Here is a 21,767-nt window from a genome sequence, read left to right as displayed (position 1 = left end):
AATAAATAAAAATAGTTATATAATAAAATAAAATAAAAATTCACTAATTTAATTACATTATTAAAATTAATTATATTTTTTGATAGAAATATGATTTATAATTTTATTTTTACTTACTATTATAGATTTGTTGTATTTTTATTTCTTTTACTGCTCTTATTTTTTCACTTTTAAAACCTTTCTAATATCTAAAAATATTATATATAGCGAGTTTGGGCAAAAGTAAAATTTTATTTTTAAATTATTTAAAAATTTTTGTCTTTACATATCATAACCTTCAACATTTTTTAATTATGTGAGTTTTGATTTTAATTATTCGTTTGTAATTAATAAAATAATATAATATGTAATATGTAATGCTCAAACTAGCTATATATTTTATATTTTCGTTATATTTGATATTTTTTACGTTAGAATTCACTTTTTCAGATCCGAATAGTTTTCGAAGACTTTTTGTTACTTCACATTATGTCAATTTTCAATTGGAAACGCAATATATATTAGATACTGTTCTAAATTATGTTTATTAAAAAAAAACAGGTTTACTTATCAAAATTACCAATAAATCCGACTTCAAAAATATTTCTAATTAAAATAGTTCGTTGCTATAAGAAAAAATGTAAAAAAAAAAATAATATCTAATAGCAATTACTAAGTTATGCAAATTAAAATGTTTATAATTGAATTTGTCAGGTAGTTAAAATTTTGAGGTTATTAAATTTTATTAATTAAAATTTTGCCATCAAAACGCAAAATTAATTAAAAAATTAAATTTAAAATTTTTTATATTTTTTATTGCTATTATGCATACGTACACGGTTTGACGTGCTCAAAAATAAAACAATAAAAAAAGCAGTTAGGCTAGATTCCAGAACGTCTTGTAATTGTTATTATAGCAAAGAAAATATTTCTCACATATTATTCTACAATGCTGTTGAAGTGAAAGCACTTGGCGAGATGTAAATTCGGTTTTCTGTTGTGGTTATTACTGGCGACTTTAATTTCGGTCTAGAACTGTTGCTTTAGCGAAATTTATTAATATGGTTTAGCAATGTATATTGCCGTTCTAACGACTTTTTATCTACTTATAAGTGTAAAAAGTGAAAATATTAGAAAATAGTTCTACTTTGAGTTTAAAATTCCTTTTTCAAATTTGCGTTTAAAAGACTGCTTTGCACAAACGCTTAAAAAAAACCGCCGCATTCATAGTTGTTCATCATTTTATTCATATACATACATACATAAATTTACAATATATATAATAGATATATTTAGGTATTTAGATTTAAATTATAAAGTTAGTAACTAACAATTATGGTTGTTGTTGATATTTAAATGTTTTTGCTTTACAAATCATGCAATGGCATATAATAAAAAATAACAAAAGGCACTTAATTGTTGTATTCTATTAATTTCTATATGTTTGCATTTGCATCTACACTTGTGTGGCAAACAATCGCTTCACTCACAATCCACAAGTTCAAGGTTATAAAACTAAAACTAAGTAGTAGGTATGTATGTATTGTTTATATTAGTTTTTATTATGCTATAAGTCCCACGAATTTGCAAGAATATGTGGTATATGTTCAAATGTATAAAAATTTATCATATACATACATGCATATGTTGACATAATTTGCGAAAAAAACATACATATACATAGCGGCAGAAATTTTCTCACGCTAATTTATATACGTATATATTTTTCAAACATTACAATAAAATTAATTTTTTCCCAAAGTTTTATATAACTAATATTAAAGCAAAGAGTTCGTTGATAATTATATACAGTTATGTATACCAAAATATGTATGTATGTAAGCTTTTATATAAATATTAAAAACATGAAACCAATATACAAATAATTTTAAGCAAATTAAAAGAAAATGCAACAAAATTAATATGTATTCGCTTCCTTTTGCTTGAAGCAATACATACGTATATTTGTATGCAGTAAAAGATTTAAATATAATTTCAATAAAAAATAATTAATTAAAATTAATATAAATTCTTTGCCAGTACACACTAAAAATATATAATATATTTATAAGTTTACGTAAATTAATTATTTTAGCAATACATGTAGTACTATATGTATGTGTATATATGCAAAATTATGCAGTTACATAATCATATGCGCGCTCTTAACAGTGTAGTAAATAGAAAATAGCAAAATATTTTTTTTACAAATATTTTTTTCTTTCTCTTTTTAATATAACAGCCAAAAGTATTATGTACGTGTGTGTATGTGCATTTTTACAGTGTTGCATTTTGACCTTAGTTTTGTAATATTATTGTTACATGTTGTTTTTTTTTCGATTCCTCCACTTGTAGAACTTCCACTTAAAAGTCTTTATCCCAACCGGTTAAGTCATCTGGCGGTGGACCCTCTGGATCTGGTGGATAGGCATCGAAATTGGTGGTGTCTATGACGCTCTTAACGGTCGGTTTGATCGGCGGTTCGAGTGTACGATTTTGCAAACCCAACCAGTAGAAACCGTCGAACCATCTGTAAGCGTGAAAAGTATTAATGATTAAGCAAATAAAAAAAAAAAACAAATATATTTACAACTACTGTGCTTGTAAGCGTGAAAAATTACTCATTTCTATTGAATGTGATGATGATATGTTGTGTTGCATACGTACCTTTTAACCTTAAAACACTATTTTAAATAGTTGCTCATCCATAGTGAATAAAAAATTAATTTTTTTTATTTCGAAAGCATTTTTAAAAAGTGAAAATATTTTTTAGCAAATTACACAAGATTTTTTTTAGAATAATTAATTGAAGATGTGTATTTTATATTTTATATAAATTAAATTTTTCATAAAATTGTATGAATGTATGTATGTATATAATAATACGGAAATATAATGCGGATTACTTAAGGGGTTACATGGGTTTCACGGCTTCAAAAAAAAAATTCGATATCTCTTAAATTATCAAGTTGATATCAGTAATAGTTTTGGAGATAAAGCTTTGAAAAGTTGCGCGCTCGAGTTGAGCTATGTAGTCGCTTCAAACTTTCAACGCGTTTTTCTCGAAACTGTGTTTTCAAAGTCGGTTGTCAAGATTTCTCACGAACTACTCAACCGATCTTAATGAAATTTTACACAGGTCTTTGAGATGCAATTTACATGGCCTTGCTGTGGAAGTTTTTGTTTTGTTTAATTACAACTATTTAAAAAACAAAAAAGTCTAAAAATGTTTACCAAAATTTGCATCTTTTTGTAAAAACGTCTGCCAAAAATACAATTTTCACTTTATTTGTTTTTTTCCATCTCCGTACCTTGTTAATAGTCTTAGTTCAAACACGTATTATTTACATTTGATGATCCTGTCAGAAATTTTGCCGAGTTTCGAATATTTTCATTTGAAAATTTCACAAAATCTTTGTTTAAATAAAATATTTCATTTTTTATATTAAAAAAAAAAATTATTGAAAATAGGTTGTTTTTTGCTCAACGAAATCCATGTAACCACTTAAAAAGGTATAGGTTAGGTTAGGGAGCTTTATTTATAATTTAGTGAAGTAAATTTGTAATATTCGAGAAAATATTGAACATTTAATTTTCTGCCTAAGAATAATTAATATTCGACAATATTTTTTAAAATCATAACCTAGTCATATCAGGGACTCAATAATTTTTGAACTGCTTTGTGTTCTTTTACAACTAAGATCCAACTTTATACTTGTATAGATTTTAGATTTAGATACCATATTAGATGTGGTGCCATATCGCCTGACCGTAGTAAATCAGACATTTACATTATCTACGAAATAATACGAACGTTAAAATATATAAATAATAGACGCCAGTTAGAATTACACCTTTTGAAGTGTGCCTTTTATTGCTTAGTGATATACCTATAAATGGTTATCAATTCATCAATTATATAGATCAAAGAGATCGAAGCAAATTTTTGTTGGTTTCTGGCTTTGGTTTGTACTTTGGCCCTTAGAACAATGTAGGAATGAGGAACTTGACATACATATACAGCAATTTTAGAGCATTATTCAGAATTACAATTTTTTAAAACATAATTTTTACTCTGTTGTGACTAGTATTAGACAAGAATTTCTGTTAGCGCAGATAAGATATTAGTATTTACGTTCAAAATGTGATTGAATTCAAATTTCTGTCATAAAGCTCATTCCGCTCAATCTAAATTAAAACAAAGCTGGGGTCCTATGAATAAATAGTGCCTGGGTGTAATATACAAAAATGGTTATGTTAAAATCAAGTAAAACTTTGGAAAATATTATGTGATCAATGGATATACGTATACTTTTTAGAATAAAATTAGCCAGTGTCTATCAACATTTTTATACTCTCGCAACCTGTTGCTACAGAGTATAATAGTTTTTTTTAAGTGGAGTTTAGATGATCCTCTGATGGCATATAGTAATTATTAAAAAATAATCGATGGTTTTAATTGTGCTCGAAAATGTTATGATAGCCAAATGTTTGCATTGTAATTAACTTGAAGACACTTACCGATGCTTTTGTATTTCACTAATACCACCGCGTTGATAGCCCAAACGTTCAGCGGGATTATCGCGACACAGTTTCTTGATCAGATTGCTGGCATTGCGTGTTATATCGCGCGGAAACTCGATGGCATCAATACCCTTCAGTATAATATTGTAGGTACGCATGGGATCCGAGCCAGTGAATGGTGGCGTGCCTGTGCAGAAAGTAGAGAGCACACATTTAATATAATATAATTATGCTTTGTTTAATAGTATAATTACCCGTCAACAGCTCAAACATTAGCACACCAAGTGACCAGTAGTCGGCGCTAATGTCGTGTCCCCTATTCAATATCACCTCAGGCGCTACGTACTCCGGTGTGCCGCAGAATGTCCAAGTCTTGCGGCCGGATTGTAGTTTCTTGGCAAAACCGAAATCCACCAGCTTCACATAGCCCTTCTCGTCGAGCAACAGATTTTCCGGCTTCAAATCACGATAGATTATGTTGCGCGAGTGCAGGTATTGGAACGCCTCCACCACACAGGCGGTGTAGAAGCGTGTAGTGGCATCATCGAATTTACAACGATCGCGCAAGATCGTCCACAATTCGCCGCCTAAACAGCTTTCCATTAGCATGTATAAATATTTGCGATCCTTAAATGTTTTAAAGAGCTTCACAATAAATTGACAATTGGCCTCGCCCATAATCTCTTTTTCGGACATAATATGCTGTTGTTGGCGTGTCTCGACAATTTGTGACTTCTTCATCTGCTTCAGCGCAAATGAACGGCTATTATCACCGTTAATTTGCACTAGCTCAACGCGACCGAAACCGCCAACACCGAGCGTGGCGATTATGCGCAAGTCGGTCAGTTGGACGTTGTCGAATTCCTCATTGATTCTGCGCAGAACAAAAAGAAAGCAAATTAATGAGTTTAGCATGTTGTGAAGAATGGTGTTAAGCCGATGTTGCGTGCAGAACATTAGCGTGTTTTCGCTACGCTGACTTACTTTTTACGCTCTCCTATGCATTCGTCATCATAGCGATGCTTAATTTCATCTAAATTCGATATGAGTTGGTTGAACGTCTCGCGATCGATCACCAGGCAAGTAACGCCATCGGCGGAATCACATATAATATTCGCTGTGCGCAAGTCATCGCTGCAGAAGTGTAAACCAATCGTTAATTATTATTATTTTTTCTTTTAATGCGGTTTTATTTGTAGCACTCACCCTTGCAACGCTTTTTCGCCGAAGAAATCACCTTTAACAAGCGTGCGTATGAATTTCTCCTCCTGCGTGTCCGGCTGTTTGATTGTCACGCGCACTTGCCCCTTCGATATGATGAAGAAGGTATCACCACGTGCACCTTGACGTACAATATAATCACCCATTTGGTAGTGGGTCTCTTCGAGCACATCTGAGATTTTGATGAGTGTATCTTCGGGCAGATTTTTGAAGATGGGTACACTATAAAAAGTAGAAGGAATATATTATGAGTTGAGAACTTCAAAATATGTATAATATAACATATTTTAATATATATATATGTACTTTTATGGTGAGTGGCGGTCTAAAACACACTTAGTCTACAAAAGAAAATCGAAAATTTTGGAAAAATGCACTTGAACCAGCGATGCGCCAACTCCTTAAACTCGTCAGTAAAAAAACGTTTCCTGGAGGTCTCCGTAGCGGCGAAAGCTATCTAAAGCTTGGTAACAAAAGTAGTCGCAAGGAGCTAAATCTTGAAAATACGGTGTATGGGGCAGCTGTTCGTGGTCTAATTCGACCAATTCGATCGTGGCAACTGCGGTAGTGTGCGCCGGTGCGAAATCATGGTAGAAGAGCCATTTCTTCTTCACCGAATGCGGTCGTGTTTACTATAACTATACGTCGAATCGGCTCAAAATCTATCATAATAGGTACGAGTAGGTCCCATCTTCAGGTAGTCGATGTAGATTACAACTAGTCAATCGCAAAGAAACAATGTCAACAGCTTTCTGGTATATGGGATAATTGTTGCTTTCTTCGGACCGGTCTGAAGTCGGGTGAAATCCGGCTTAAGTATTAAGTGTTCCTTAGTTTTTAATGTGTACCAGTAGATCGATATTTCGTCTACGGTCATGAAATGCTGGAGGTTATGCTTGAACAACGTCATATACGGCTGTGAAGTGGTCTCACCGTTGCGCTTGTTGTTCAGAGTGAGCAAACGCGGTACCCATCTCGTCGACAGCTTTTTCATATCCAATATTTCACACACGCAATCTTTTGAGGTGCTTACTGTCTTAGCTAACTTGCGAAACTTCAATTGGCGGTCTGTCAAGACGAGATCGTGGACTTTTGCAATGTTATACTTTGTGGTAGCAAATTTCGGGATATATGGTGGCGTGGCTTTGTTCAATAAATCGCCACAAACAAAGTCAACAAACTTCGATTAGATGTCGATACTTTTGAGCAGATGTTTACCACATGCAAGCTGTTATAATAATATATTATAAAATATGGAATCACATAATTGAGTGAAAAACTTGAAAATAAAAAAATATGAATAGCAGCTTAACTAATCGCCTAATTTTCTCAACAGTTTTTAATTAAGTTTTCGCTAATTTAATGCTGCAATGGAGCTGGCACTATACAACAATATATAATATGTTAATTAGTAAATATGTAAATGGAAATAGCAATTTACAACCAATTATTGTTTTAATAACAGCTTCCATATTACTTTAGGGTGCCCCTAAAAATATTGTAATACGATTTTGTTTTTTGTTGCATTTTGGCTTGATAGCTTTTCGAACGAATGCACCACATGTCAAAAGTCAAAGGGACGCTCCTGCTGCGAGCGGATGCAACAACAACACCATATAAGCTAACTGATGAATTTATCTGCAGGGGAAGCGCGCTCGGCTGTCATTTTCTGAGCAACAGCAACAACGGCTGTCGGCTGACTGTGACTGGCAGCGTGTAAAATTTGTCGTTTCAACGCTGCGCCAATTTGCAATGTTATTTAACGCTTTTTGGTGTATGTTTTTTGTTTTTATAATTTTCATTGCTAATAAAAATGAAAAGAAATTTAAAATTTTTTCCCGTTCATTAACCGGTACGCTGTTGTGTACATTATAAGCATGTGCTTAGTTCCACACATGCAGATCCATTTACATGCATTTTGGACGAGGTTACTGACAAGTGTTTGCTTAGCAGGCAAGTGTTGAAATGCAACTCGAAATTTAATTGAGCTGCATTCGTTAGTGCGGATCTCATTTTCTAAAGGAATTTGCGGAAAAGTGAGAATTTATAATTTCAGTGAAGTTTAAAGTATCAAGCTAAAAAAGCTGTGCCATTCTAAAGATTTTGTTAAACGTCTAGACAGTGCTAAATTTCATAAAAATTTTGAAAACAAATGAAAATAAAAGAGCAGAGAGAAGAGAGCAGTTTAACTCTAATGCTTAAGTCTCTAGTTTGGAAAACCTATATTTACTCTACTTAAGGGGATAAGCCAATATAGAAACATCTATTTTTTTCTTGGCTTAAAGTACATTTTAGGGTACAAAAATTATTAAAAATTGATGAAATAGATCAAAATTCGCTGTAGTTTGCGTGCCGTCCACAGAGACGCTCCTGTAAAACGTGATTCGGAAGGTTGACCCAATAGGCGATTTATTTCTTCTTATTCAAAGGATAAATTGTCAAAGAAGAAGTCTCCACTGGCCTAACCGCTTAATTCAAAACAAATCGCCCTGTCAGCTAAATAATTTTGAAAATATTAAATCGCGATTCGGAAACATACGTATTAGGGTGGATCGAAAATACTTTTTTTTTGCTTCACCTGAGGGTAAAATTTGTAGATTATAAAAAAAGAAAATTTTTGAAAAAAAATTTTTTTTTTAACATCCAAAGGGACCGCCGTAAATTTCGAGTTAAAATTTTTATTTCATAAAAAAAATTTGATAAAAAAAAATTTTGTGGTCATTAAAAAAGTCTTAAACGACAACATGCTTTCCTTAAGCGTTAAAATAAATTTTGAACCAAAAATCAAATTCGGTAATTTTTACATAAATGTGAAGAGTTTAAACCCAAAAAATTTTAAAGAATTTTAATTCGAAATTTACTTTAAAAGTGAGCCTCTAGATGTTAAAAAAATTTCTTTTTTCCAAAAATATCCTAGGTAAAAAAAATTTTTTTTTCGTTCCACCCTAATATATCTATATATATCTATTATAGCGCAGTTAAAGGAGCCACACAGTGGAACTCACATTTATCACTGTGAAAATAATTAAAACGGTTATTTTATAGTTTGGCGAAGAAAAGTCCGTAGACACTATTGCAAAAATATACCTCTTCTTTTAGAATTTTTTTTGAGGGGATGGTAGTTACTTCCTCTTTACATAAAAAAAAAAAATAAACCAAAGTTATGGTGGGTTTCTCTGTTCATAATATTCCAGACATAAAATTTAAAATAAAATTGCAAACAAAGTGTTTCTATTAGTAGAATATTCTTCAGATCAAAACATATTCACAAAAAACTAAATAGTAATTCGGAAGCGGTTTAAAGGTAAGCTTTAAGCGGGCAGCTTCAGACGAGGAAATAATTGATTGAGATAAGTGATCTTTATTATATGCTAAACCACTGAGATTAATGCGTTTACCACACCTGGAGGTATTTTTCAAGTCGGTCTTAAGCACTTCAAATATTCCAACGTGAAAAAACTGCACTTTAATGAGTCTTTTGAGTGTTAGTAACATAAAAATCTGCAGAGCTCCGATCTTGCTTTCCTATTGTGGTCAATGAGTTTAGCTTCCAGCATGCAAATTTCCTTTCGGCAGTTAAACAAACGCTAAAAGGTATAGGTATACATATTGCACGGATGAGTAGTCGTTTGCTACTTAGCACACCTCCGCTAATAGTGAGCCGCGTGGCAACTGGCTTAGCATGTAAGCGTTATTGCCAAGCAAGAGCGTGTTGCATTAGAGAAAGTTGCTACAACTTATAAAAATTCGCAAAAAGTGTAAAAATTAAATAAAAAAAATAGACATTCGACAATTGGCATCGATCACCGATCGAATTGTCTTATTGCTACGAGCGGCAGCATGGCAGACACTCACATCAATGTCAGAGTCGTCGTGTCGGAAAGCAGGCTGATTGCCACATATGATGGATGCCAGCCTGCCCACTCCTACATGCGACACACACGCACACGTACATATATATATATATATATAATATATAGCTATGAATATGCACATTTTGCTAAGTTGCACTTGCAATGCGTGTTGCAACCATAAATGTGCGAGGAGGGAAGCATTTGCCATGCTTTGTTTTGGACTAACCGCATGTCTGCTTGCCTGCCTGCCTTTGATGAAGATCAATCGAGAAACATTAACATTTATTAACTGTTATCATAAAAACAACATATTAGTGAACAATTTTCAACGTTAATGCAACCTTACACGCATCGGCTTAGTGTGGCGCAATGTTGGACCTGTAGTCAAGCAGCTGCAGGCATTTTCACTTTTTCTACCTAAACATAGATGTATATGGTATATGCTACTTAGGTAGGTGTACATAAAGTCTATTTCCAAACTGATAACTTGCGGGGTAGTTGAAAAACACGAAAAAGGCGATTTTCGAAAATTAATATTTATTTTAATGTATCATCGCGCTTAGATTGTGTCTTGTTGTAGTTGATTGTACTAATAACAGTCTGAGAATTTTTTGGGATTAACGAACAAAAAAAATGTACTATTCGACGCAATGCCTTTCTGTTTCTGCATATTTTCGCAGATCACCTCATTATCTCTCCATTAATTCTAATCGCTTTTTAATTGATTTCTCCTAATAACAGGAAAAACTGAAGCTATAATACCCTTCGCAGGTTTATTAAAGGATATAAAAAGATCTTTATTTTAATTTTGATCAGTCAGTTTGTATGACAGCTATATGTTATAGTGATCCAATCTGAACAATACGTTAGGGGATTGGAGCGTTGTCTTGTACAATAATCAGTGCTAAATTTCGTGAAGATATCTTTTTAAATGAACAAGTTTTCCATACAAGGACTTGATTTTGATCGATAAGTTTGTATGACAGCTATACAAATATGTATGCTATAGTTGTCCGATATCGGCGGATGCAACAAATGAACACCTTCTTGGTTAGAAAAGCATGTGTCTAAAATTTCGGAACGATATCTCAAAAACTGCGGGACTAGTTCGTGTTTATACAAACGGGCATAACTAAATCGATTCAGCTCGTCACGCTGATTATTCTTAGATACACGGGGTATAAAGGGTATATAAAGGGTCTTCGATCTTTCCTTCTGGGTGTTACAAACTTTGTGACAAACTAAATATGACCTGTCTAGGGTATAAAAAGCAGGTTTTATTGCGTTAAAACCATCTGGTAGTTTGATAAATTGAACAACGCCCGCTAGAAGAAAATAGTCTGTTGCTAACTCGTATTATTTGTTGTTCTCGTCAAATATCCACTTCTGCTTATATAGAAGCCAATAAAAAAATTGAAACCTGAAGCTCGAAACAGCTAAGAGAATTGCACGTATCCTGAACTAAACTATCTCTTATAAGATAAGAAGCGCCATCTATTGAGTTAATTTGATCTTTAAAAGATCTGAACTCTACAGAGGCGGGTCAACAAGCAAGCTACATCATAATTATCCGTGAAAGTGTGACTACTACTCAATGGTTTGTGAGTATGATTCAGGTATCATAATAATTTATATATTGTATAATATTATTAATGGATTCATAACATGAAACCCGATAAATACAGCGAGTGACTGCATAAAAATATATAAAAGTTTTTTATTCAAAGCTTTTGCTATGAAGGTATTAATTACAGAGAGCCTTAACCGCTTGCTACTAACTGCTTGCATAAATATTTAAAATGGCCAATGACCAGAGGATGTAGCGGTAGAGGCACCAGCGACAGAGGCTCAGTGGTAAAAAGCTATAAATGTCGCTGCATGTAATGAGATATTCTCATATTCTCACATTTCATTATTATTGTAAGTTTGTATATACCTAATATATTGAATGCAGCATAATGTTGTCTTGTACATTGTACGCATGCGTGTGAGGTCAATCACTTGACCATTCACTTCATGCGGTAGAAGATTTTCAAACAAAAGACGTTTCACGTGAGTGCTCAAGGTAAAAATAAAGCTTTTAAATAGAATGATGTGTGAATGTTAATGTAGACATGTATGTACATATGTATGTATGTATGTGTAAGGGTATATGAGATATGGTGACGATGTTGTAACTCTTTGCTTAGATTAAAATTGAAAGTGAACGCTTGGGTTATTGCTTAACTTGTGTAGATTCGAGCAGACATACAAACATATGCATATACTATTGTATATATGAATAGATGCAAGAAAATTATAGGTTAGAGTGAATCACTTTGAGCGAAGGCTTTGAAGAATGGAAGCACATGAGGTCATAAGAAATTAATTAATAGTACTAAATTGCATATACTTAAAAGCTTAGAGTACCTTATAGATTCGTGCCGCTTCCACTACACAAAGCTTGAGATGTCACGTGAGCTTAAACACCTACTTACATAGAGTTCGCTACAACTTATCTAACGAACCTACAAGTCAAATCCTTTAAGAAACTTTTTGAAGTTCACTCCTCTTAAATTTATTATTCTTATTTGCGGAATCTGTCATTCCACGACTTCGAAAATAATAACCAAAACATTAACCATTAGACAAAGTTTAGTTCTCCATCCAATTGCTTTAAAAATCCATTAACCGCAATCTGCTCAAAATTGGTTGCCGGATATAATTATCAGTTAGGGAAGCTCTTTACAAGAATACTAGCTTCAGTAGCCTGCCGTAAAGCAGAACTCTATTATAGGATGCAACATAAATATACCGGCAACTATAATTCAGTAGCCATACATAATTGGATGGTTTGATTTAGACGATAACTAAATCGACAGAAGATCGAACCCAAGCTGCCAACACAACGTAGTTCGCTGATTATTTCACGAACATGGAATCGTTGTCTTTATTCTAATCTATATTCATAAATAGTTCAATTAAAAAAAATGGACGACGCGTTTGCGTCGGCTGAGTCACAGTCATGACTGTCGTGTCTACTTAGTCATAGAAAATCGAATTTATATCTGTTTAAACCCCAAACTAATGCTACTTTGGGTGCATTTATAATAACAGCACCTACTCATCAAGGTCTAAAATAAATACGAAAATTGAAAGCAGACTTCACTCGATAGACAACTCAAACCACCGAATGTAGTCTGGCTTGAAAAGGCTTCATATACATATGTCCAACTTAATTGCTTTCCTTGATTTCTTTGCCATTTTATGAATTGCAAAAAAAAAATGCCATAAAAAAGTACAGTTAAATGGAAAATAAAATTAAAAAGTGTGTGCTTGTCACTTACCTCTTGAGAAAATCGGTATATTGCGCCTGCCGTATGAGGCCAGTACGCATCATTATCGTTTGGAAGCATTGCCGTTCGATGGCCCATAATTTACATTCCGTTATAGCAGTTATAGTCGCTGTACGCTGGCAGTTATATAATATGGCCAATTCACCCAACACTTTGGCGCCGGAGAGTGTCGAAAGGTATTTACCCTCACGTGAGACCTCAACACGACCCTCTGCAATGAAATAACCGTAAAAGAAAAACAAGTCAATAAAAAGTTAAATTAAGCACATCTAAACGCGTGATAACTGGAATATAAAAAATAACAGTAAACATTGTGCATTAATGCATTTATTTAAGCAAAGGTGTGGCACAAGTTTGGTATTTACGCGAATGTAACGGTAAAGAAGGTATGCAAACATGTATCTTGTGTTTACCATAAATGCACATTAGGGTGAACCAAAAATAACATATAACGAATTTATGGGATAAAATGAAACTATTTGCAGCGAAAATATACTCTTTCAAGGAAAAATATTTAGCTTAATTCAAAAAGGTGTTGCTGAGCATTCAAATAACACGTAGAATAGTATCGTTTCATTAAATATACCATAGCTGTTACTTGTGGGTTCCAAAATTTTTTTTTGCATTTATATCGAAAGTATAGATATTTGAGAATATTCTTCGAAAATTTAAAATTGTTTCGGCAAATAGTTTCGTAGATATCAGCGTATTTGTAAGCATTGTTTAAGTTATTGTAATAGGCTCGCAAAACTTTAAATGTGTTTTTGAGAAAAAATGTTTCAAAAGCGCTGGACAAACACGATCTTCTTAGATATATTTGTTAAGTAATGAACGAAGGATTATATTTTTCACAAAAAATTATATATTTTTTTGTCAAAAATCAAAGTTATGATTAGGCCTTCGATCATTACTTGTATTCGTCTATTTAATAATATTTTTTTTTTTGGTTTCTGGATTTTAGATAATTTAAAGCAAAAAATCATCCGTACTTCATGACAACTTTCTTTGGGGTCCGCCTGGAGATCGATTGCGGGATAAAGAGAATTCAATATTTTTTCAAAATGAATCACCGATTATGAAAATACATATATTATATTATTAAATAAAATGTCTCTTCAAAAAAAAATATAAAAAAATCACAAATCACAAATCACGTTTCTCTGAACTACACGTGAAGATAACCCCTTAAGAGTGGATAAAGTCACTTTTTTCAAGCTTTTTTTAGCTATCTAAAGTTGTATTCTGTGGGCACCTCTTCTTTATTTCATTTAAGTTAGGAGGACACGTTAGAATACCGGAGAGCTTAGTTTGTTCTCAAATTAAGTAGAGTTAAAATGGCGCCCAGGACTGCAGCCTAATAGCATATAAGTATTACATGGCTTATTTCGTGTCTTACAATTAATGAATCGTCGTGAGTCAAATCGCCAATAAATACATTTTCGACAGATCCTGCTATTATTACTAAAGTAAGTGAGGTTAGGATAAGCGTTCCCGGAGTTCAGAAGTCCAATATTTGATTTCTATAGAATTTTTAAATTAGAAATAGATACTTTCACGTCCAATTACAAAAAATAAGCTATAAAAATGTATTTCTGTTAAGTACATATTAAAAAAAAGTCCTGAAGTCTTGTTCCACTAAATCCAGTAAGCACGTATACATATTTATGCACCATTTACCATATAATTGCAGTTCAATTCAAATTGAGTAATATGACTTAATGCTGGCAAGCAATGAAATAATATACAATAACGAGTCAACGAAGGAAATATTGCAAAATGAAACTGAAATTAAAACGGGCTAACAACACAGCTTTTACAATCACATACATACATAGATACTTATAATGGCAGGAGATTTACAAAAGTGTAAGCCGCCAAAAAGTTGAGTCAACTTGCTACACAAAACGAAAACAAAAACCGAAAAGCAAAAAGCAACCGGTCCAAATGTCAATTACGAACCCAACCTAGCAAGAAACTAGCCGACTGCTGTTGGACTCCAGCTTGTCAGCGGCGATTTGTCAATTGTCCCAGTGCTGCTGGGTGCGGGCAGTTTGCCTCTAAATGCTGCATTGCAATCACATGCACACATTTATATACTACTTTGCATAGATTTGTGTGTGTCTTGAGAGTTTAAACTCGTATCCGAATGGCACAACTTTGAAATTGTATTAAAGTTCGATTTGTTTGGTGGCCAAATGGACATGAAACGAAACAAGTAATCTCAAATGAAAATACGAGTAATCGAGTAAAAACAACAAAAAACAAAAAGCAATAAAAATAATAACAAATCGCATGCAGTCGCCTAAAGTGGTAAGAAAACCCCGATTCCGGTTTCACTTTCAAAAAATGCAAAGCAGTATCACTGCTAAAGCCGTTAGCTGGCGAACCGGTCCGTTTAAAATCTACCAGTCTTGTGCTTGTGCTTAGTCTTTGTATTTGCCATTGTGCCTTTGTTGCTGCGCTGCTCTTGTTGTTTTAGTCATAGGTGCAGCGCCAAGCCGGGCTTAAGAAGCTAAAGGCAATTCGTGCTAGAAGCTTTGATTCGCATGGAGACAAATGAAATATTAAAATTTTAATGCCTTTATTTTGCGTGCTCATTGTATAATTCGTGGTGTTGTTGGTGGTGTTTTACTTTCTTGGTTTTGCTGCCGGTTAGAGCGGTTTCTCGTCTGGCTGGTCAGCGCTGGATTGTGGTTCAGGGTTTGTTGTTAGTATCGAAATGGAAATGACATCATTTGGTTACAGCTTTTTCTCTTTGCTGTGACTTGACTGTGGGTGCGGCGTTTGCACGGTGGGGGGTTGAAAAATTATGCAGTTAAATTTAGATTTATGAAGAATATTTAAGTGATATGCGTACGAAAGAAAGTCGTGGGAATAATGGAAGCAGAATTTCTAAAAATAAGATTTAACTTTGAGAAATAAGCAAGTATTAAATGACAAATTTATAAAAGTACATATATAAGGGTGATCCTCAAAAATAGCAAATTAATGATTTTCTTAGTATAACCCTCACAAACGGTGATGCCACCCAGAAATATATCAGATATTGGTGCATTTCTTATAGCAACTATATAGTATAACTAACGAAAACGTTTTACTGGCTCTTTCTAGTTACATTGTTCGATGCAATAACCTTCAAGAGGTACATGGGTTTCATGGGTTTCACGGCTTTAAAAAAACCAAAAAAAATTGTATTGTCTTATTTAATTCTATAACATCGCTAGAATATTGTCCTAAATTCTCAAGTTGATACCAGTAATAGTTTTGGAGAAACAGCTTTGAAAAGTTGCGCGTTCGAGGTCAGCTACATAGTCACCTAAAACTTTAAACGCGTTTTTCTTGAAACTGTGTTTTCAAAGTCGGTTGTTAAGATTGCTCTCGAACTACTCAACCGATCTTAATGAAATTTTCTTTGAGATATAATTGACAAGGCCTTGCTGTGGAGGTATTTTTTTGTTAAATTACAACTATTTAAAAAACATAAAAAAAAGTCGATAAATGTTCACCAAAATTTCCATTTTTTTTTCTTAAAACGTCTGCCAAAAATACAATTTTCACTTTATTTGTTTTTTCTCCTAGTTAATTTCTAGTTAATGGTCTTAGTTCAAACAAGTAGCCCCTTTTTCCGAAGGACTGCCGGAAATGACGTCGTAATTATCGAGTTTTGAATATTTGCCTTTAAAAATTTCACAAAATCTATTCTTAATCATCTAAATAATAAAAAGTTTAAAAAAAATATTTCATTATTTATATGAAAAAAAAAAATTATTGAAAATAGGGAATTTTTTACTCGACGAATTCCATGTAACTCCTTAAGGTTGAGTAATAAGAATCTTAAGGATCGGTCAGTTTGTATGGCAGCTATATGCCATAGTGGCCCGATTTGATCAATATGTTTGATATGGTAGCCTTGCTTTGGATAATAATTTATGCCAAATTATCTGAAGGTCGATATCTCAAAAACTACGGGGCTAGTCCGACTATATGCTCGTCCAAACAGATGGACATGGCTACATCACGCAGATGATTTTTGGTATGTATGTTTTCGGGTATCAACGCTTTCTTCTAGTTATTAAAAATGTAATATACCCTGTTTAAGGTATACATAGTAAGTAAATCAGTATTTTGAAACTTAAATGTATCGGATGGAGCAAAAATTTGTATGTGACACTTTCGTCTTGACTTCGTTAAGCAAACGACGAATATTGCTTTAAAATTACTTTGTTAAATTTAGGAACTTCCATAGTGCCTATACAGACAACCATATATAATTTTAGAGTGTATAAATTTGTCACTTTCTTGGAATGCGTGTGAGCTTGATATTAGAAGAAATTTTCTGCGACTTTTACTTTATTTAAATCTTCTTTATATTTTTATAGCCACTCTACTTGTAGGTCACGCGTTAACCTACTTTTTAATTATGTTTGCATATGCTAACTCGTATTGCCAATTTGTTTTGTGTGTATAACATAAATCTAACGTATAACAAATGAAATGAATATGAATAGTTACAATATCTAACTGTGACCTATAAAAATAGTTTTGACCGCAGTAAATGAAAGAATGTGAATGGGTGTGTAGATTATGAAAAGGGATAGGAGCGGTATGAAATAAAACTAAAGCCGTTATCTATAGTATACTTGCTAGTGTTCTATATTAGCTACTTGGTGGCAGTGTTTCCAAAATGGCTGTTTGGATGGATCTTAGAAAGAGTAGATTAAGTCGCGGTTCGATAATGACTGGTTTTTGTTTTTATTTGACAGATATCAGACTTAATTCTTATATGGGAACTTTAAGGAAACTAGTTTTTTAGGGCAACTTAATTATTTTAGTTTAATTTCAGAGAAGTTTAAACAAGCTAGTTCTATTAACAAATCTCTAAAATTTAAATTAACTGGTTAGTTGGCCAAGCTGTAAGATCTATATATATAAGCATTTTCGTATAGACCCTTCCACGAGAAATCACCTTGATATGTGCTGAAAATGCTGCCGAAAATCCGAACTTACACATTTTTCAAATTTAATTCAAATTTTACTGGAGTTGAAAAAATTTTACGGAATTTAGAGTAAAGTAAAATCAGCACACTCTGACTTAATTTAGATATTGGCCACTTCAATAACACCGACAGCAAAGCTTAGGGTCTTCGGACTAACATTTGTATTAGTATGAGACCTTGGCAAAATATGGAAGATCTCTGCTATAGTAAAACAAAAGCGTTTGAATGTTTCTTTTGCTCCGCTTTGATCTAATCTCAATTACTATATAATAAATAAGTTGGGTTGTACAAGTCTTACCATTTCTGGGGATCTCTTCGATCTCCGGCTGTACACCACTAACGCTGGAATCTCGCAAATTACCGGTGCGTCGTTTGCGCGCATATGTATGTATCGGAACGAGCAAACGCGGACGTGGAATGCTAAACTGATCGTCGGAGCACTGTGAGACGCTGTTCGTAGACGAAGCGCTACCACGTTGCTGCTGCCGATGGCCGACACCCAAAGTCATACCCACTAAGGCATCTGTTAAACTGTCTGTGCTGCGTGGCCGTGAAGTTTTATTCACAATCGGCTGTTCGCCGATATTTACGGTATCGTCGTCTATGTGCACATCAACGGTGACGAGTCCGGGTGTGGGAGAGTGTTTTTGTGATGAATTGCTATAAGCATTTGTGCCAATTGGCAGCTGTGGTGCTATGCGCCGCGGTGGTGGTTTTGGTGGTGTGCGGCGGCGCACAGTCAGCGTTTGCTTCGCAGATTTGAACGCCATGTCTTCGGCGACGGGTAGACGCATGGACTTGGCGCGATTTATTGTCGCTACACGTGGTTTGGGTTTCGGCGCTTCACTGCCGCCATTCAAATTGCTATCACAGTTACTGGGTGCGGGCAATAGTGGGGTGCGTTGACGTTGCGGTTGTGTGGATATGACGTTTGACAGTTGTGGTGTGATTGTTGTAGGGTCTGCGGATACACTCATTCCGTTATGTGCCGCTAGCGTTGTGCTTGATTTGGATTTTTTCAATCCCTGTTCCATTTTCCAAATGCGACGCAGATCTTTGATATCCAGCGTGGAAGATGACGACGTGGAGGAATTGGACACGGCCGAGGCAGGCGAGGAGGACGGTGAAGACTGCTTCGATTTGCTGGGCGCATACAGCATTGTTTGTGAGCGTTTTAGCTGCAGCGCAGGCGGTTGCGCAGAGATCTGTTGACGCGGACGTTGTTGGCGCTCCATTGTCGGATCGATAACATAGTGATTTTGTTGCTGCGCCTTTTTGGCGGTATCGCGATTGTCGGAGTCGCTTTTGAACACGTGTGTGTCCCACTCGCCATGCAATTGCTGTGGCTTGCGGCGCAACGTTGACGGCTTATAGCCATTCAAATCTTTGATTGCCTTCACGATACGCTCATCGCGACTCTGCTGCTCTAAAGCGCTGATCTGTTCCAGGCTCATCTGGTACTTGCACAGCGTGGAAATGCCGTCGACGAGGTAACTGCCGCCAGTGTGTGGGTGGCGCGTTGCTGTATATGCCGGGCTGTTGCTGTTGTTGTTGGTGCCGTCATTCGTTTCGTCACTGCTTGGAGAGATGCGCTGCGACACGTGAGGATCACTGCGCGCGTTAAAGCTTTCATGCGCCTGCAGCCAGTTGGCCTCGTACAACACACCCATCGCATTGTTGCCGTCTAGTGAAAGGCTGGCGTCGACCGCCTTGCCGGGGTAGCGCTTGATTTTCATACTTGTGCGTCAAGCGTTTGCTCGAGTGATCGTTGGATTATTTGTTGCACTTTTTCTTAAACAAAAAATTATTTCACTATTGTGTGTGTGTTTTTGTATGCACTTTTTTCTTTGCTTTTTGATTTCTTGCGATTACGACAGTCTACAAGAACACGTATTGAGTATTATTTTTTCATGTAAATATGGTATTTATGCATATTAATTACTGTTCCAGCTCACTGCTCGGTTGCAGTTAAGTCGGTTGCGCATTCGCGCATAACGGTATGTATGCAATTTATAGCAGCCTGTATGGCACAAATGCATAATAAATTATAAAAAAAAAACATTTCAACAAAAAAATAACAGCAACAACGGCATAATATGGACAATAGCGATTTACACGTCACACATAACACGTGACGCGCCAGTGGCTTGGAGTACGTAATGGATATCTGTGTGTATGTGTGTTCAGAGAGTGGCGAAAAGTATTGGATAAGCGAAGCGCCTGTATATAAATTTAAATGCAGATAATATCAGAAAACGCTTCAGTAAACGTCAAAATGCATTTGACATCAAAAATCCGTTATTCGCTCCAACAAACAAAACTGCATATTCACTAAGTAGTGTTTTAATATATGTATCTATACACAAGAAAAATAATATTTATTGTGTTTTCAACTTTATAGCAGCTAGTCCTGGAAGTTCTCCATAATATCCATAAAAGTATATTATACATGTTCGAAGAATAGATAAAGTGGGTAGATTGCTGCCCAACTGAGCAAATATTTTATAAAAATATGATATGAACAGCTATTCGAAAGATAGCTTTGAAACCTCACTGAAATTCTACTAGACCAAAGGTCAAACTGATTGAGCTCTTAAAAATAAATTTCGGCTTTGTTTACTCGATTTCTTCTGCTAGTTTTCGGATAAAAGATCCGTCGAATAAACTTACGGGAATAATTTTTCAATATCAAGAATAATATATGGTAGATTTGCTGGCAAAAGTCGTATTAGATGAAAAAAGTAATATGATGGTGTAAATACCGACAAACCAGAAATTAAAGTGGAAAGAAGTGAATTCAACTCATAAATACAAGGGACAAACTGAAACACTGAGATTTTTTTGATGCCTTTATAGGGAGTAGATTTCAAGGTATAGAGTCTTAAAAAAGTTTCATTCAAGCTTCGGTAGAAAAAGGTTTATAACACTGTCGTTTCAAAGACTGTATTTCGGTGTGTAACACAGATTTGCTTCAAGATCAACTCTCAATTAAACACCAGTTAATTTTTTTTATTTTTTATTTTGGCAGCACTGAAAGCAAACAGCTGTTGTCTCTCAATAGCGCGACCATCTTATGCATTAAAAAATTGTAATTATGGAAACAGATTTACTTTAAAGAAATATATTTTTTGACAATGGTCAGTGCTACCAGTCTCTTAGTATTCCATCTGATAGTACATTTTTATATTGTATGAATGCAGATTTTCACATTCATTAAGACTAGAAAAAATAGACTAGAGAAATAATCTAACAAACAAAAGCCATCTGAATCCGAATTGAGACTTTCTGGAAACTTTTTCTATGTAACTCAGTTAATCAAAGAAACGTGAAAATATTTTGAGGCTAAAAAATTTTAAATAATATTCATTTACTTTACTTTAAAATCTTTACTATTTGATTAGTTTGAAACTAAAGTCTGCCACTAGCATCGTTGCAGCATACAACTAGGACGATTTCAATGGATTATGTTGGATTTGGTTTAGAGTCCCAGGTATATAAAGCCTAGTTCTTTGTTCATATTTAAATTACTATTCTACTTCATTGTCGAGGCTTTAAATCCCTTGCGACAATTGCTATTGATAACATAAAATTGAATTAATTACATTAATCATTTTCCAACGATAATAGTAAGTAAATAACGGTAATTTTTAAAAACGTACGAAACAAGGTATTTCAGACACCCCAAACTTGGTGAAAGAACATGGGTTTCGCGGCTTCAAAAAATAAAAAAATTGTATTGTCTTATTTAATTATATAACATCTCTAGAATATTGTCCTAAATTCCCAAGTTGAGCCCAGTAATAGTTTTGGAAATACAGCTTTAGAAAGTTGCGCACTCGAGGCCAGCTATATAGTCA

At 34.3% G+C, this 21,767-nt stretch overlaps 1 protein-coding gene across 9 annotated transcripts in view; it reads right to left on the bottom strand.

The window, feature by feature from the left end:
* Positions 1 to 1,202: 1,202 nt before the first annotated feature.
* Positions 1,203 to 21,767, bottom strand: part of for (cGMP-dependent protein kinase for) — a 124,425-nt gene continuing 103,860 nt past the window's right edge. For 6 of the 9 annotated variants that reach the window (XM_036358718.2, XM_036358724.2, XM_036358717.2 and 3 more), the window contains 6 exons: positions 12,905 to 13,124; positions 5,710 to 5,946; positions 5,488 to 5,637; positions 4,758 to 5,377; positions 4,501 to 4,690; positions 1,203 to 2,509 (listed from right to left, as the gene is read on the bottom strand). In XM_036358718.2, coding sequence (XP_036214611.2) covers positions 2,344 to 2,509; positions 4,501 to 4,690; positions 4,758 to 5,377; positions 5,488 to 5,637; positions 5,710 to 5,946; positions 12,905 to 13,124 — 1,583 coding nt within the window. In that variant the 3' untranslated portion in view covers positions 1,203 to 2,343. Of the gene's footprint in view, positions 2,510 to 4,500; positions 4,691 to 4,757; positions 5,378 to 5,487; positions 5,638 to 5,709; positions 5,947 to 12,904; positions 13,125 to 18,208; positions 19,931 to 21,767 lie in introns of all 9 variants that reach the window. The other 3 variants (XM_036358731.2, XM_036358732.2, XM_036358734.2) reach the window with 2 other exon arrangements.

The sequence above is a fragment of the Bactrocera oleae genome, chromosome 3, assembly GCF_042242935.1.
Source record: "Bactrocera oleae isolate idBacOlea1 chromosome 3, idBacOlea1, whole genome shotgun sequence".
In the NCBI taxonomy this organism is placed as follows: domain Eukaryota; kingdom Metazoa; phylum Arthropoda; class Insecta; order Diptera; family Tephritidae; genus Bactrocera; species Bactrocera oleae.
This window is presented reverse-complemented; position numbering and strand designations above follow the sequence as displayed.